This window comes from Penicillium cosmopolitanum (assembly GCF_028827165.1).
Source record: "Penicillium cosmopolitanum strain IBT 29677 chromosome Unknown utg000008l:1.0-4398992.0:1.0-4402845.0, whole genome shotgun sequence".
NCBI lineage: Eukaryota > Fungi > Ascomycota > Eurotiomycetes > Eurotiales > Aspergillaceae > Penicillium > Penicillium cosmopolitanum.
Window position 1 is genome coordinate 2,911,855 of NW_026622678.1, and position 16,214 is coordinate 2,928,068.

The window sequence follows — 16,214 nt, forward strand, 5'->3', positions numbered from 1 at the left end:
AACTTGAGACTTGCTTTTATCCTAGCAATAGCTAGATTTCTCATTCGCACATGATAGTATATACAAACTATTGTTTTTAGCTTACACCCTTTGGCCAACACTTAGGCTAACACTTAGCTTAGACTATGAGTTCTCTCGGATTCTCGGCCACGATGTACGTACTCCTTTTTTCATGTTACATGATGTCTCGTACCACCATACTCAGCAGCCTACAAAGCAGCCTCTTCTATATGTACATAAGACTGTGTTCGCAAGACCATGTACAGTCGATAGCGAAAACAGCTTGTAATTGCTCATCCATATGATCTTTCAATAATCTTTCTCCCAGTTGCGCATTTAGTGTCGGGTTACACCAAAAAGAATATTTACGAATCAAATCGTGCTACGGCAGCGATGCGTTGTCGTCAGGAGGTACATTTGCTGAATTGGAGCGGGGTAGGCTTTCTCCCAGAGATGTATTTATATGCCTATCCAACGTCATATTCCGATCATATTCCTGGTTCTCAACACAATTCCTTATCATTTACATTCCAAAAATATCTCACAACCAATACCAAGATTTAAAATGCCACGCATGGGACGCAAGGCTGCGAAACCGTGGTCGCTCTACCCTAAGCTCCATGATGATGTAGCACAGGTATTAGACGAGGAAGGGCTTCAAATAGATTTCTTGGACGCCGATGACGAGGCAACAAACATCGAGGACAGAGACACCAACGTTATGGGTCGATTTATATGTCCAAACAGCAGATGTTACTCCAGCGGTTGGTCGAGCAAGAAAGTAGCGATTACCATTCGCATGTACCCTCAACAGCGATACAATGCACGAGTGTATCACCAACGATGCAGAAATTGCAAAGCAGTCGGCCGTCTAGTCCTAGATACTGGAAGCTATGTGGAAAGAGTGACGTATTGGCTCAAGAAATGGAATGGAATTGAGGTACAGCCGCCTGACTTCTCTGGCCAGAGCAGAGGGCCGCATAATAGTGAACTCTGTGAAGGGTGTAGAGTTGGTCATTGTTCCAACTCAAATCAAGATTTAGCCTCGGTTCTGGCAAGGTAAGCTGAGTATCAATGGTTCTGACACAGTGGCTAATTATTTTAGCTTATCTATCTAAGCGCTTCCCTACAGCGCACGTATTCTTGGCTCGCAGTCTATCCAGACCGAGTGAGCGAAGCTTAGAGATGAACACACAAAGGTCCGAAAATGGAATAATATTGATCAGTGACATTGTGTTCCTTCCTCATTCTTGGTCTTGTGGTGTATGATGCTCAGCAAGAGACAGGGCTAATATGCTTAAGACATTATCCTCCTTTCTCTCTAATTGAGTTATCTCTGCGTTACCTTCGCCATTTGCTTTCTAGTGAATCTGCTCTTGCTGTGTATCGTATGAAAGATCATCTTGCGCTGCCGGGAATCAATATTTCTTGCCTTTTTGTACTATAAGTGGTTTGGGTGACAGCAGTGGCGAGGTTGGGAAGAGTGAGAACAGACGATCTTATGGCAGGACTGGGAAGGGTGTTAGGTTGGGACATGGTTTATATTTAGTTATGTAACAGTACATGACCATACTTTCATCATTGCCCTGAAACGAACGAAGTGAGAGAAAGGGATTCTCCGCCGCGGGGATACCCCTGTTCTGAAAACTTTACTTTTTTGGCTTTGGTTAGCCAAATTATGGCTTCTCATTCACTACTCTGATCCACTGTCTTCCTCTGATTCGCTACCTTTTGATTCCACACCCTCTTCTGATTGCTGTTCAGGAATTTATCATCTTGGTTTAGTGTTGGCGGTTTTTATCCTCGTTTACTGGCTCTTCCCTCCAGAACCCTAACAGCTGACTTCTTAACCCTGGCGTCTGTGCTTCTTACTTGCTGCTCATTTGTTGTACCCTTGCAGTCATTGCTTGTATACTTTTGCTACGTACTTCTTTTAAGACTTCTTCTTATTGGTTACTATCTATTTAACTTATCGAGGCCGATTTTATATATAGGAAGCAGGGTCAGGCCGCAATGCGTCAAACCCCTACCCTCTAAGCATAGAGTAAATCTGACTTCTACTTATTAAGCTCTTCTGGCCTTACAGTAAAGGTTTACATTCTGCTTTTTTTGTAATCGATTCCCATGAAATAATCTGCGTTTAACTATGAAAAAGAAACAACGAAAGTCTTCATGATAGGCCTTGACGAGGCTCAACATGGATGGACTTTACTTATCCTAACCCCTCACAACTCAATGTGCTATGCAAGCTACAACAACAATATATATCCCTGCACGTAAAGAGGCGATCCGAAGAGAAGAATCAACCCTCAGCTTCCAAATCTTGGGGCAGGCAAGAACACTTTCACTCTCCGCCGACCGTCACAAATCCGCCACTCCCTCAACTCCACCCGAAGTATCTACCGCACAATGTGACGCCCCGGAGAAATATTTTATCTCGACCACCTATTCCACAGTTGGTGAATGCCAAATTTGAGTATTATTCCCAAATGAGTGTCCAGAGTCCCAACAAGGGTCCGAAACACCTCCAGGAAAACATGCAGTATGTGGTGAAGAATTAAGACATTATCACATACAAACAGTCCACAACCCCCAGACTCTTCTAAGCGTCGCAAGGCTGCGAGAGAAGCACGCTCACTGTACCGTCAGACTGATTCGCAGTCACGATATCGAGATTGCCATCCCCGTTGAAGTCGCCCAATGCAACACCAGATGGACTGGTCCCCACTGTGAATGTGGCCTGCGGCTGGAAGCTCCCCGATCCAGTTCCGAGCAAGACACTCACTGATTTTTCGTTGGAATTCGCAGCTACTATGTCGAGATAGCCGTCTCCGTTGAAGTCGCCCACTGCAACACCAGATGGACCGTTCCCTACTGTGAATGTGGCCTGCGGCTGGAAGCTCCCCGATCCAGTTCCGAGCAAGACACTCACCGTATTGTCGTTAAAATTCGTAGCTACAATATCGAGATCGCCGTCTCCGTTGAAGTCGCCCACTGCAACACCTTGCGGCAAAGACCCGACTTGGAATGAAGTCGGGTTCTGGAAATTCCCCGATCCAGTCCCGAGTAAGATGTTTACTGTATTGTCGCCGGCATTTGCAGTCACAATATCGAGATAGCCATCTCCGTTGAAGTCACCCACTGCAACAGCGACTGGACTGGCCCCCGCGAGCAATGTTGCCGGCGCCTGGAAGCTCCCTGACCCAGTGCCGAGAAACACGCTCACTGAATTAATGCCAGAATTCGCAGTTACGATATCGAGAAAGCCATCTTCATTGAAATCGCCTACTGTAACGTCCTGTGGACCAGAATCTGCAGCAAATGTGGCTGGCGCTTGGAAGGTCCCAGACCCAGTCCCGAGCAAGATGTTCACCCCCACATTATTTGTAGTCACGATATCTAAATCGCCATCTCCGTTGAATTCGCCCACTGCAACACCAGCTGGAAGGGTTCCTGTGGGAAATGTGGTCTGCGGCTGAAAGCTCCCCGATCCAGTTCCAAGAAAGACGTTCACTGTATTGTCGCCAAGATTTGTAGCCACGATATCAGGACGGCCATCTCCGTTGAAGTCTCCTACTGTGACGTCAAATGGCAGGAATCCCGTGGTGAATGTTTCCTGCTCTTGGAAACCTGGGAAATTGGTGCATATATCTCTGCATATTATGAGATGCGTCTCATATTTGCCTCTGATATTCTCTTCGGACGCTCATCAGGTGGATAATCTCGACTTTACGAATTTGCTGTAGGATACGGTGTTGCTTGTATTCTTGTAACTTATTTCTTCAAATTCATTATCATACTGTCCCGTGTCATCGAGCGTAGCAGCTTTCAACCAGGCGAGGACTAATCTACACCGGCACAGCAAACCTCCTCAGCACCGGATCCTGTAGAAGTCTATCTAAAAACTCTCCCTCAATCCCAGCCATAATTTCCACCCCTCCATTCGGCAAAACAGGCAAAACAATCTGAGCCCCATGAATCATGCCGATCCGGGGCATTCTCACAGCCTCAATCCTATTCCCCAACATCGAACCCCAATCCAAAGAATATAAATCAAAATTAACCCAAGACGACAGAGAAATATTCTTCCCCGAAAGATCCAGCATAGCAGACAACGCAAGACGAGTCGGATGTTCCTGATTCTTAACAAGCGCCGCGACGTCGCAGATAGAATGCCCCTCCGTACTGGCGACAGCCTTGCGCACGAGCACGGAAAGATCGGCAATATTGAGCCGTCCGAGCATTTTACGAAGAGACACCGTGGCCGTGCAACAAGTCATGAAACACCCCAGGGCTTCGGGGTGAATCTTTGGATTCGTCCGCAACCGTCCGTCCATGAAGATGCCAAAGTTGGTTTCAGAATCACTCTCTTCGGCTTCCCCGAGTCCCTCCGGCTGCAGAGGAAATTGCGCTGCCATGATCGAGCGCCAGATCAGCGCGCAGATGGCGTCGTTGGTAGATATCCATTTTTGATCTGATGACTCGGTCGCATTTGATGGATCGGCCTCTTGCTTCAATTTTGCCAGCGATTCGGGCGAAATGTAAAAGATTTGACCGCGGTGGGTCGTAGTTAGCATTTTCGGTGGCATTTCTGTTGGCGTAAAGGGCAGAAGGATATATTCTGGATGATCCTCTAGTTTGCCCTTATACTGAGCGGGAGGATTGATTGCCTGTTCGCGATCTTTCCAAAGGGCCTCCGGGAGTTGGACCGGGTTGTCGATATCTTGACCCTGCGCCCGACGACATCCTTCTGCCCAGACCTTGGCCCATGTGAAAAAGCATCCGCCGTCTCCGATCATGTGGAAGACGTTCCATGATAGAAGGAGGCCGCCGGGAATGAAAGTGCACTGTGCAAGCGAGATGGGCCTTCTCGTATCGGGCGTTGGCCAGACTTCTCGACGACAGAGCAGGTCTCCTTCGAAGGCGGATGGAGGAAAGCTCTTGGCCTTGAGCTCTGCGAATGTATATGGGAAAGCGCCTGGTGCTCGTAGATCCTTTGCTGTAACAAGATCAATCTCCCCATCGCTGGGCATGCGCAACTTCATGACATTCTTCTGCCATGAGTCGAGGTCGGGAATTACCTCACATGCCGTCTCTGGGATTTGCTTCGCTAGAAATACGTACCCCTGTCGAACGACAGTGAAGATTTCGTCGGGATTGTAGTTCTCTCCTAGCTCGAAAGGGAAAATATAGCGCGCATAGCCCCGGGGACTGATCTGCTCTATAGCCGTGAGTTTTGGAATAGATCTACTAGTAGTTTGTTGGATGGATCCCATAGTGGATATATAGTATGGTACCGCGGACAGGAGTCGATCGTATGCCCTGGAGGGAGAGAGAAATGAGTGTCAAAATAGGAGAAGAATTACCCCGCCGTCAGGAGAAAATGAACTTAAATACCACGTAATTAGTAGAAACTAGTTTTAATGGCATCCTCCCGCTATGGAGCCGAAGTGGTTAGATTCATGGTGTATGGCCAGTCGAAGGAGCAAGACAGTCCCAGTGGAGGCTAGCGGGTCCCGACAACAATGCATTGTTGTACTTGGCCCCCTGTCAAAAAGACTAAATGTACAACGCATCCACCGCTTGTGTTTGGAGCTAGTCTCGGACCCGGCCTGCTGGGATCGGATTATTACCATCCACCGCTACTGCCAAGCGAAAGAAAGTCCGTTCTGAGACTTTTGGATAAACTAATTAGTAGTTGCGAGTCGTAGATACATCATCATGCCATGGCCGGCTTGAGGTCCAGCAGCTTATCATTACACACCATATTTATTTGGTGCATCCCCATAAGGATCGATTTTGCACTTTTCAACCTGGCCTCTCAAACTCATGACCCTGTAAGGGTCGTGTTTATGAGTTTCAAACCAATAATTCCCCCACATGTTGTAGAATTGACCAGCAATTCCAAATCCAAGGCTCTCCACGTATAGCAAAGCATTTTGCGCCCACATAAACCGGTCCCAATCTTTCTTGTGGGTGTATACCCGGGATGCCTGAGTTGCGACCCACACCGCGTAAGACATGCCCCATGCATTCATGCCCTTTTGACCGCAGTATGGAAGGCATCGAGCAGCCTTGGAGACATAAGATAGCGAAAGGCGATGTGCTTCGTCTTGAGAATCGTCAATCAAGAGACTGCTATGAGAAAGTGTGTATTTTGAGTTGGTGAGAACTCGACACTGGTGAATGAGAGGATAGAGGAATGACATGGCTAGCCAGAGTATAGAATGTAGAATGGCATCATCAAGACAAGAAAAGCGATAGGCTGGGCCGAACAAGTCATCCGTGGGAGAAATTCCGGTGTTTAATTCACCACGAGCGTATGTCGGGGGCTCTCTGTCGGGATTGATCTTTGTCCAATAATCCAGCTGTTTTGTTTCAAGAGCGAGGCAATCGGCATGGAGAGATTTGAAAGCAGCATGATCAGTGGTATTGGTAAGGCTGACAGCCTGGCCAATTCGTGAAAGCTCGATAAGAAGCTCGAGATACTCAACCCATATCCCGCCTTTGCGTGGCTCTTTGAGCCATGTTATTGTATCATCAGATTGATGCATGAATCCGGTAAGAGCCTTAAATATCCGTCAGGGTTAACGAAATTGTAAAAAAGAACTAGTGCGGCGTTGTAATATCTGCTTACCACCTGGAATTTCTGATATTCCCCACAAACAGCATTCAGTAGTGGGGTTGAGGGTATCCACTTCAGGGTTGAGCTGTAGTGTCTCATGATTGCATTGAGCCCATCTATATGCGCAATCCATTGACCAAGATTATGTGGACAATAGTGGTTCTAGAGAAGGGTGAGTTGGATGGTTGGGTGAAGGCCGTTGACTTCGTACCTGGATCTGCTGGAAAATAACAGTAGTATATACAATATCCTCAGTGCTGGCAGTGTCGGCTTTGCGGCTCATTGCGCACGCCAATTGGCGAATGGCACGATTATATAGCTGAACGCCATGTTGAAAAACATGTTCATCGTGGTGAGTTCTGCCTTGAAAAATGTATGCCAATGCAGAACAGGCAGTTTCCAGCATAGGGCTCTTTTTGGTAAGCGCGAATATGCCCATGAAAACAAAATGCGTAGGATTGATATCCTTTGTGATTTTTGTACAAGGGAAGTAGTCTGTGCAATAGGATGACATGACCTGGTAGCGCATCATCGGGCCTGACTCGATGGTTGGGGGTATGTGTATTGAGAGGGGAGAGGTGATGTTTAGCGTATGCACGCCGGGATGCAGACCACGAGCCAGCGTCAGCGAGTGCGTGCGTATATGTTTGGCATCGCTCAGGGCCGCTCTCTCTGCAATCAGGCGCCGAGCCCGATGTACAGTATGGTCTGTAATATTTCGAAAGACGAGGTCATTTAGATCCCGGTACTGGCAATCTTTGCCTCTACGGATGCACCGTTCGCAACGAGGCTGTTTTTGATCGCACTGATTGCAAATGGACGGCGGTTAGCGCTAATTTGACGCGGTCAGTGAGTCAGTTGGTACACTTACGCGCACCTTACTAGCCCGGCAATTTTCACAGCCTTTCGAGACTCTTGACATTATGCGCTCCCTGGGCACGGATATATGAGTATATCTATCGCCCAAGAGGCCCGAGAAGAAACAAACGGCTTTCAAATTTTTCGATTTGGAAGAAGCAATCTTTTACTGCTCTGGATGCAATTTTCATCGAGCTGAAGGGTGATTGCGAAGTGAGGAGTCCTCGGGGCAGCTGCATTCAAAGGATTTGGCCCCCAATCGCCCCCACCTTTCTTGGCCATTGCAGAATGGACTGCTGTCCTAACCCGATCAGGTAAGGCTTGATATAGGGTTTGACATCTTCATCATAGCTATTTTCAAGTTAGATCTCTTGCAAAAAATAAGGCGAGAGGCGAGGCATATAACCAGGAGCGGTTTGCATGGAGGCTGTGCAATACAGAAAATGTAGGCTTACTCGATGTAGCAAGAGGATCACCAATGTCACTAATTGGATAGTTTGTCAAAGAAGATAACAAAGACCGGGGCACGAACAGTGAGATGCACAAGTTAATGTTCTTTGATAGTCAATTCTAGTCAATTCTAGCAGTAGTTACCAGTTGGGACTAGCTTACCTCCAGCTTACCTCCAGGCAATCCATTCAGGGAAAGAGCGATGGGTTCTGTCCCTCCCCTCCCTCGCTCCTTCTCTTTTGACCATCCCTCCACTATTTCTTTCTCCAACCTCACACTTCCTCTCTTAACTCTCCTCTTACATCGTTCTATCTTCTTCTACTACCTCCAAGCCAACTCAACATGCATCCTCCTTCTCCATCTCGCACTGCCAGAAGGCGAACTCTTCGCAAGTCCAACAATGCCGGCATGCACTCCCACTGTATTGGGGCAAGCAAGAATTCCTGATTTCGAAAGCCATAATGTCGACTATCAAGCTAACTCATCCTCTCCAGGCCAAAATGCCTTCCCACCTGGCAAACCACCCTGCCGCAGTCCATGGCACCGGTACTCTCCCAGCCCTGGACATGCCAAAGCTAGAAGCCACCATGGACTCCATCTCTCTAGAAACCACGCCCACCACAAAGCCACACGATCGAAGATTTCTCGTCGAAAAATACCCAAAGAACTTCTCCATGCACGAAGTCGAGGCCAAAGTCGGAAACTGGACATATCTCGCCTGTCCCGATTCCCCCGTCATCTGCGAGGACTGCAAGAACCACCCGGGTCACGTTGACTGCATAGTCGTCGCCATCGACAGTGTTCACCCAGGCAACCCGCAGAAGAGCAAGAAGATCTCCGTCGGAGTCTTCTACGGTCATGAGAATGTGCATAATTTTGCCAGCACTTTCGAAGAGGAACACCCTACGGCCCAAGTTGCTTCGCTTAAGGCGTGCTCGGCGGCATTGTCTCGGACTTTGATGCTTCAAATGATGTGGAAGTCGGAAGAGGCTGCCGATATGAATGGAAAAAAGAAGAAGTCTTGGCCTTTGCATACGATTGTCATCAAGTCCGATTCCGAGTATCTTGTCAAGGGTGTCACGGATTGGCTGCCGAAGTGGAAGAGCAACGGCTGGAAGGGTTGTAAGGGTCAGGCCGTCGCGAATGAGACTACGTGGAGACTGATTGATAGCATGATTGAGGAGATTGAAAGCAATACTAAGGTAGATTTCTGGCTGGTGGGCAAGGAGTCGAACGAAAGAGCTCATGCCCTGGCCGTTTTTGCCTCGGAGCAGCTTTGAGTGTCGTCTACGGGGATGCGGGACGTTGATGGGCGATGATGGGGATCATTTACAAAGACTGGTATTGATATGTTGTTCTATCTCTGTTCTTATGGTGGTTATCGGTAAAGATTCCCTCGATCTTGTTCTGAATCTGTCTCATTGAAGACTGTGGTGGCGTACTGTCTTTGTTTCTTCGGATCATGAATCATCACCAATATCATTATTTGATTCCAATTACGAAAAGAACTTTTGGCCGTAGTAATAACTTTCAGTCCATGAAAGCTTTCTCAAGAATTCGAGTACCCACCTCCTCTATACGCGGCATATTTGGCCCCCAATTTGGAACACCAAGAAGACCAAGAATCCTATGGAGGCAGTGCAGTGGGGGCCGTTTGGCATATAAACACCTCCCCCGCAAGAATTTTATATTCAACCTCCAAGTCGCCCTGCCCATTTCCATTGATATGTGCCAGAGACCCAAAAGTATTCCCGACTTTCCATATTCTCCTCCATATGTGCTTCGGCCTCAGCTCTTCTAAACCCGCGAAGCCCGGGCTTTTCCCACCTCGCCGCAGCCAATACGGAGACAACTACAATCAGTATCTTCGCGACTACGATAAATACCAGAAATCCAAAAAGGAATATGCGGAGTGGAACCAGATGGGTAATCGCAAGGGTAATCGCAACCGCATGGCGAATGGGAATATCGCTACCTTTGGTGCTGGTGTTGCGGTTGCGGGTGGTGGTGGGGCGTGATTGGGGTTACGGAGCGCCGCATAGTACAAATTTTGTGGGAAAATAGATTTGATTCCATTGGGGGTATCAGATACAGGTCTCATTAATTCATTCACACATATTGTCCCCTCAAACACAGGCCCTATCAACCCTAGCGAACGTCGGTCCGGATGGTTGAAGGCAGTGGGCGACACGTACTCTCGGGGTTCGACATTTCGGCTTCGTTCCTCCAGATTGTTATCAACCATAGCGAGCATCGATCTGGATGACCCTAGATTTTGAGAGAATCCTCAGGGATTGGAACTCGGGCTCGACTCTTCCACCTTGTCTTTGGAATAGGCCGGCATCAGCTCTTTCAAAGTTTCAAGAACTTGAATTCGAACTCTCAATCCACTTCGATAATTCAAAGGGTATCCATGAAGTTGCATTAATTCGAGTCGTAGGAGCTGCCAATTAACTGGAGTATTGGATTTTCGGAGCTCCTTCAGTTCGAAAAATACGTTTTCGTTAACTCGGCGTCTCCAAAAGCTCTCCGGCAGTGCCCATTCGAATACAGATAGCAGGTTCCTAAGATTTGTAGCTTCCCAGCTATTGCAATCGGGTCTGCAGATGTCCTCAGCGATCAGAAGAGCGATATCCATGGGTACGCCATTCATTGGATGTTTCGGATTTGTTTCCTGGATTGACTGAACGGCAGATGATTTGGCTCTCCTTGTAAGTTTAACCGCTCGTTCTGCGAGTGCAACAATAGTCCGAATACGGGGATAACCAGAGGATTTGCAGGACTCCTCTCAGCCCTGAATGTCCAAGAATCTTTATCTGCCGCCCGCATTAATCTCGCCGTTTGTACGAGTTTGTTCAAATCCAGCCATTCGAGCTTTGTTTGCATCGGTTCACAGGCCTCTCGACCGAGAAGTATCCAGCAATGTGCGTGGATCAGGTACCCAGTTCCGGGAGATGGCTGCTGCTCGGGTCTTGCATCCCTTATTCCCCGGAGTCGAAAGCGGGAAAATGCTGGGTCATGACGGGGAGGTCCTGGAAGAACTGGTATTCCTACACTCCGTGGGCCGATTCGGGCCTTGGAGGAGTCCTTAGGAACAACGGCGAAGTCGACGAGCTCGCTGCAGCTCCAGTCTGCAATACAGATGCCTCTTAGGTGAAAGCATCCATTCCTATCGCTGGTGACTATCATGAAGGAGTAGTTAGTACCTAATCGAATAACGCAGAGGGCTAAAGGTGTTTTTTTTTAGGCGGAAGACTCACTGGCTCGGAATGTACATCCACCTAGCCAAGGGTAGTTGACAAGGTAATGTTCCTCAACGTTCTTCGCTGGAACCAGGATTTGATCTTGTTCACTAGCTCGCTTGAGTTGCCTGCCAATGGCCTTCTGGTATGATTTCAGAGGACCGGAGTGTTGAGCAGATCGAATCATGATACCGCATAACAAGCAAGAGGGCCATGCTGATGACCATGAAGGAATGTAGTCAAGTCCATACTCAAAGGCCTCCATGCTGTGGTTAGAATATGGAGGATTGAGATCTTTTGTGAGGCAGAACAAATAACCAGAAAGGACTCAGAGGATATTTTTGACAAGTGAAAAATGATGTGTGAAGTGAAGGAAGCGAGGTGAGGTGAAGAAGAGTCGACTTCGCCGTTTGAGACTAAGAGTGCCTCAGGCACCCAACCGTACCTTCCTCTGTTACGCTGGACAGTTGTCACTGACTTTAAGTGAATGCTTCGTCCCATGGCCTGGGAAAACATCTGGGCAAATCATATCTTATTCGATTTTTCATTTGGTTTTCGAATCTTCCTGCTATCCAACCGAGTACGGTTACGGGTTTCATTTAAGGTTCGCGATGTCAGGCATGCTTCACGACACTGCTTACAGTACTACGTATAAGGCGGGATCTTTTGGTTATCGAAAACGTCACTCGAAGACTTATCCTATTAGTCGTATGGTTGCATTTTATATGCAAACCTTGGAAGTCTACAGGTAGAGGCGGTCGCTGGTACGGGAAACCCTACTGAGTCGGCTGCCGCTATAGAGCGGCGGGGGGGAATAGAAATTAAACTCATTGAAAGTATGAAATATAGATAGTCTTGTCAACCCATCCTTAGATTCAAGCTCTCGGTGTCCCATACCTTCAGTCTTCGGGGGGTGAATTTAGACTCCGCTCCTCCACCTAGCATCCCAGATAGACGGACATCAAGTTTCTCAACGTCGGAAGCATTTCGCATCTAAATTGCATTCCATCTTTTTGACCCTCCTCCGCACTCAGCCGCATCATCTCAAATCGTACAAAAAATAAAAATCGAAAAGAGCAGAGCTAATACTTGTTCTTACATTGCTTAAGTCATCTGAAGGATGACTCGAAAATCCCTTGTTTTAGAAAAATGTAAGAAATATGATATCCGAAAACCTATCTGGCATCTAAGTCGCCTAATGCTTTTTCCAAATAATCTGATAAATTACACGGATGGCCTGCACTTTGTTTCACTGACATATTTGTGGTGAATTTAGTGTCACACCTAGGGAAAACTGTCCTCTGGGAGAAGCCCGCGAGGACCAGTATGGTGGATATTCAAAAATAGAGACCCTTTTCTACCAGCATTCTCGTCTCCAGAATTCGAGAGAGGAGGGGTCTAACCTGGTGCCTTAGGCAGACACAGATGTGCATACCTCTTGGATATAATCTGAGCGAACTTTCTTTGACTACAGGTGCGAAATATGGAAAAGCATCGAGCAGAAGTCAAACGGTAACGACAGTGGTTCAATTCAATAGATGTAGAAGTCATCAGACTTCAGTAAACAAGCAAATGATCTATCGTAATGCTCATTAATTCGGTGTAAAACCCCTAACATGGATGCTCTGACATCCGATTTGAGAACTGCCAAATCCGGTCTGACAGTTACCGCTGTTCGCAGAGCGAGCGTCGGCTAGATAGAAATTGCCGCTGCCAATAGCAAATGATTTGGCGTCCGTGAAATCATCCCCGGTGCAATCAAAAGGGCCATTAACCCCACCATTCGTAAATTTGGAACACTTAGCCCAGCTTGGGGGCTGAGCGCCCAGCCATTGGCAATTGCCGCCTTGACTTCCACTATAGGTGACCTGTATTGAATCATGAGACTCCATGTTAGCCCTGGAGCAAAAAGTTTGTTGAAATTTCGAGGGGAGTATGAAGGTAGTTTATGGGAATTCGTACATAGTCGCCATTATCTTGAGCACAACTCGAGTCGGTGTAGAACGAGATATCCCACGCGAGCGTAGCAGTGCAGAGTGCGAGTGTAGCACCGATTGTGGCGGAGACACGCATTTTCAGGTAATATTGAATAAAAAAGAGGTTTATGGAGGAGAATATCGAGGGAACCGAACAGCGGTGGTTTGGGTCTGGCTTTTAGTGTGGAATATTGGCAACTGGAATGGTTGTACAAACTTCAATTTCTAGCCGGGAAAGACTGGGTATTTATAGGTTTATGCAAGTCCAAGGCTTTCTCGCCAAACTAGAAACTTCCTATCGAAATATTGAGCAGATCTGCCTTGCCATCAACAAGAACCACCGAAAATGGAAGGTTTCTGCGAATCAATGATCCTATCTGAGGATTGCCCGTGGTTGGACTGCATTGAATCGCATAAAATTTGGGTCTTAAACAATGCTATGCATAGCAATTGCTGTATAAATCCCGCACACAGCCTTGCCATTTGCCTAATTGCAAAGAGGATTGATCCTCCAAGTTGGGGGCCACACGGACAGAAGTATGAATGGTTCTCTGGTGCCGGGAGTAGATGTGACCTCCACAGTTGAAAGTGGGTACCATGATATCTGCTAAACCTAAATAGGAAACGTCTATCTTGTGTGAGGATTGCTAAAAGGACCATCCCCCATTTTTCCTACTTGGACCATGGTAACTGCCAACCCTAGATTAGTATATATTTTCTTTACAGATTCTGGTTACGCTCCGATGATATCAAATGTACCTATAAGCCCCGATGCTAAGTTATATTGTTCATGTTCAATAAGTCCTACTTCTAATAGCTACTGTCTTATTAGACTGTAGAAATTTTAGATAATACCATAATTTCTTAGAAATGTTTTATTAGCTAGCCAAGGAGAAATACTTAAAGATAGAAGAGAAAATTTGGCAAACAAGGATATATTGGATTAGACAACAGAGAGGGCAACACTAAGCATTGGGGATACATCAGAAGTGGTGGAAGTGTATCTAAACTTTCTATGGAACGTACACGCCAAGCAAAAATGTGCAGGGGAGGTGGTCCTTTTAGCATTCCTCTCTTGTGTGCGAAGATTACAGTATCAGAGGTGTGAATAAAATCCTTGGCAATCTAACCCGGCATGGAAGTATTGCACGACTTTAGGCCCCACTGTTGTGGTACCCACTTAGTATTGTCGACCTGAGATGCACTGCCCCGTCTGGTGCCTGGATCTACAACAAGCCTTCCGTGTGTACGAGTACCGCGAGGGTGTGACCGTGGGGCATATATGTTGGCTGGACAGGATTTCCCAGTAGGCAGGTCACGTTCAGCCTCCTGCGCTGCTACACTGTCAAGTAAGGCCGAATGGATGGTAAATAATCCTGTAATTTGAAATCTACTTCAATATTTGCAGGAAATTTCCCACCAGACAAGCACAACTAGACCTGTGCACGATGGGTAGGTACCCAAAGCCCATCATAGGAAACCCATTAATTGCTATATACTTGCAGTGTCTAGCACACTGGCGGGAAGTGGGAGCAAGGACTCACCGATCTCGATCCTACCTTCATTGCATTTGACCTATGCGAAATCGACAGCATACTACTGTCCCAGCACCAGGATGAGCCTACGTTGGCTGCGTGGTACACGCTCACTGCTGGATTCTCCTAGGTCGGGTCTCCAAGTCAATGGAAATCAACGTGGAATTTATCGATCTGAAGAAACCAGTGCATGCTGAAACAGAACTACAGATAAAACTCAAGATGACAGGCTCGGAGCAACATTTTCCTTATTTAGGCAGTCCGTTGGTCATCCCAAGTATTGGGCTCACTATCTGCTCTGCCAAAAGAGCCGCAGCTACAAGGAAAGCTCAAACATTCTCTTCTCCTATTCCGACATCGCACCCTCTCGTCCAACTACCCTTGGATATCATCCTCCTCATTGCCGACCAGATATGCCCAGTGAAAGATCACATCACTTCCGATGTTGTCGATTTTCAAAACATTATATCCGCATCGGGCTGGCTCCTATCTGAGGGTTTCTGGCGCCAGAGGATGGACGAAGAGATATTCTTTGAGCTTGAGGATATTCCAAAAGCAAAAGCTTGCATTGACTGGCAGGCTTTACAGCTTCTCTTGATGCATCTAAGCGTGAGGAAGCTGGGCAGGGATGGATTAGAGCTTCGTCGTCGACTCTTCGAGACTTCAAGAGAGTTGGTGTCATTGTATGTCAAACGCAAGGCGGAGGAGGAGGAAGCATAGAATCTAGACCCCAAGCAAAAGCCCCTAATACTGGGCTCCATAACGGCAATTGATTAAGTACTTGTTACTGATTCAAATGTTCTGGTCAAATATTTTGGGGTCTACGCCGATATCTCAATCAACGTTTCATCTCAACGTGCAGTCAATTATCACTAGTAACCAGTACATAGCCAAGTACACTTACAAGCAAGTTCTAAGCTTCTTCCTCCTAGCCTTGCTTTAAAGTAATACTGAGGCAGTATTAGGCTCTCCATTTAATCTACCGAAAAAGCTCCTCGAGGGTTAATTGGATTTGTAGTATTGTGGTATATTATTTACAACCCTTGGAAATTCAATTCCCCTAGTGGACAAACTGACGAGCGATCATGGTCTGTATTCGTCCGCCAAAGGGGCATTCCGTTGTATTCGAGCTTCAAAAAGGCCTTGATGCACCCGGGCTGCCTCTGTGGGATAATCCTTTGATTCTCCATCTCCGCCGATCATTCAGGAGACAGCTCTTCGAATTCTGCACTGGTCAACGATTTCGACACCGTGGTTTGAAGCTCGGACTTCCACGATATCGCCGTACCGTTGAAAAAGTAGACATATCCTCCGATTGAACGGCCAGTGGGGCATGTATGAATTCGGCCAGGTGCGGGATTTTGTTCACATCAACCCGGTACTCCCTTTTTCCGATTCGAATAAATATTTCGGACTCTGCAGCGGTGTTCTTCATCTATGATACAAGTATTAGTATGTAATGAAATCAACTTGATGACTTTGCCAAGATACTCCGTATTTAAACTGGACCTGCTGCTGTTGTGACGCC

At 47.0% G+C, this 16,214-nt stretch overlaps 8 protein-coding genes across 8 annotated transcripts; 4 read left to right on the top strand and 4 right to left on the bottom strand.

Annotated features, from left to right (window-relative positions):
- Window positions 1-565: 565 nt before the first annotated feature.
- Window positions 566-1,172, top strand: N7509_007678 (3CxxC-type zinc finger protein; the record flags this gene model as incomplete). Its single annotated transcript, XM_056632315.1, has 2 exons — window positions 566-1,059; window positions 1,133-1,172. 2 exons carry the CDS (start codon window positions 566-568, stop codon window positions 1,170-1,172), a joined length of 534 nt encoding a protein of 177 aa, XP_056487866.1.
- Window positions 1,173-2,602: 1,430 nt separating this feature from the next.
- N7509_007679 (uncharacterized protein) lies at window positions 2,603-5,276 on the bottom strand (the record flags this gene model as incomplete). The annotated part of the gene is made up of 2 exons (XM_056632316.1): window positions 2,603-3,630; window positions 4,124-5,276. 2 exons carry the CDS (start codon window positions 5,274-5,276, stop codon window positions 2,603-2,605), a joined length of 2,181 nt encoding a protein of 726 aa, XP_056487867.1.
- Window positions 5,277-5,756: 480 nt separating this feature from the next.
- Window positions 5,757-6,554, bottom strand: N7509_007680 (uncharacterized protein; the record flags this gene model as incomplete). The annotated part of the gene is made up of 1 exon (XM_056632317.1): window positions 5,757-6,554. One exon carries the CDS (start codon window positions 6,552-6,554, stop codon window positions 5,757-5,759), a length of 798 nt encoding a protein of 265 aa, XP_056487868.1.
- Window positions 6,555-8,433: 1,879 nt separating this feature from the next.
- Window positions 8,434-9,213, top strand: N7509_007681 (uncharacterized protein; the record flags this gene model as incomplete). Its single annotated transcript, XM_056632318.1, has 1 exon — window positions 8,434-9,213. The coding sequence occupies one exon, from the start codon at window positions 8,434-8,436 to the stop codon at window positions 9,211-9,213; it is 780 nt and encodes a 259-aa protein (XP_056487869.1).
- Window positions 9,214-9,708: 495 nt separating this feature from the next.
- Window positions 9,709-9,951, top strand: N7509_007682 (uncharacterized protein; the record flags this gene model as incomplete). Its single annotated transcript, XM_056632319.1, has 1 exon — window positions 9,709-9,951. The coding sequence occupies one exon, from the start codon at window positions 9,709-9,711 to the stop codon at window positions 9,949-9,951; it is 243 nt and encodes an 80-aa protein (XP_056487870.1).
- A 269-nt stretch (window positions 9,952-10,220) lies between these two features.
- N7509_007683 (uncharacterized protein) lies at window positions 10,221-11,440 on the bottom strand (the record flags this gene model as incomplete). The annotated part of the gene is given in 3 exon segments (XM_056632320.1): window positions 10,221-10,641; window positions 10,656-11,160; window positions 11,194-11,440. 3 exon segments carry the CDS (start codon window positions 11,438-11,440, stop codon window positions 10,221-10,223), a joined length of 1,173 nt encoding a protein of 390 aa, XP_056487871.1.
- A 1,327-nt stretch (window positions 11,441-12,767) lies between these two features.
- On the bottom strand, window positions 12,768-13,248 carry N7509_007684 (uncharacterized protein; the record flags this gene model as incomplete). Its single annotated transcript, XM_056632321.1, has 2 exons — window positions 12,768-13,043; window positions 13,138-13,248. 2 exons carry the CDS (start codon window positions 13,246-13,248, stop codon window positions 12,768-12,770), a joined length of 387 nt encoding a protein of 128 aa, XP_056487872.1.
- A 1,660-nt stretch (window positions 13,249-14,908) lies between these two features.
- N7509_007685 (uncharacterized protein) lies at window positions 14,909-15,406 on the top strand (the record flags this gene model as incomplete). Its single annotated transcript, XM_056632322.1, has 1 exon — window positions 14,909-15,406. One exon carries the CDS (start codon window positions 14,909-14,911, stop codon window positions 15,404-15,406), a length of 498 nt encoding a protein of 165 aa, XP_056487873.1.
- Between the last annotated feature and the right edge of the window lie 808 nt (window positions 15,407-16,214).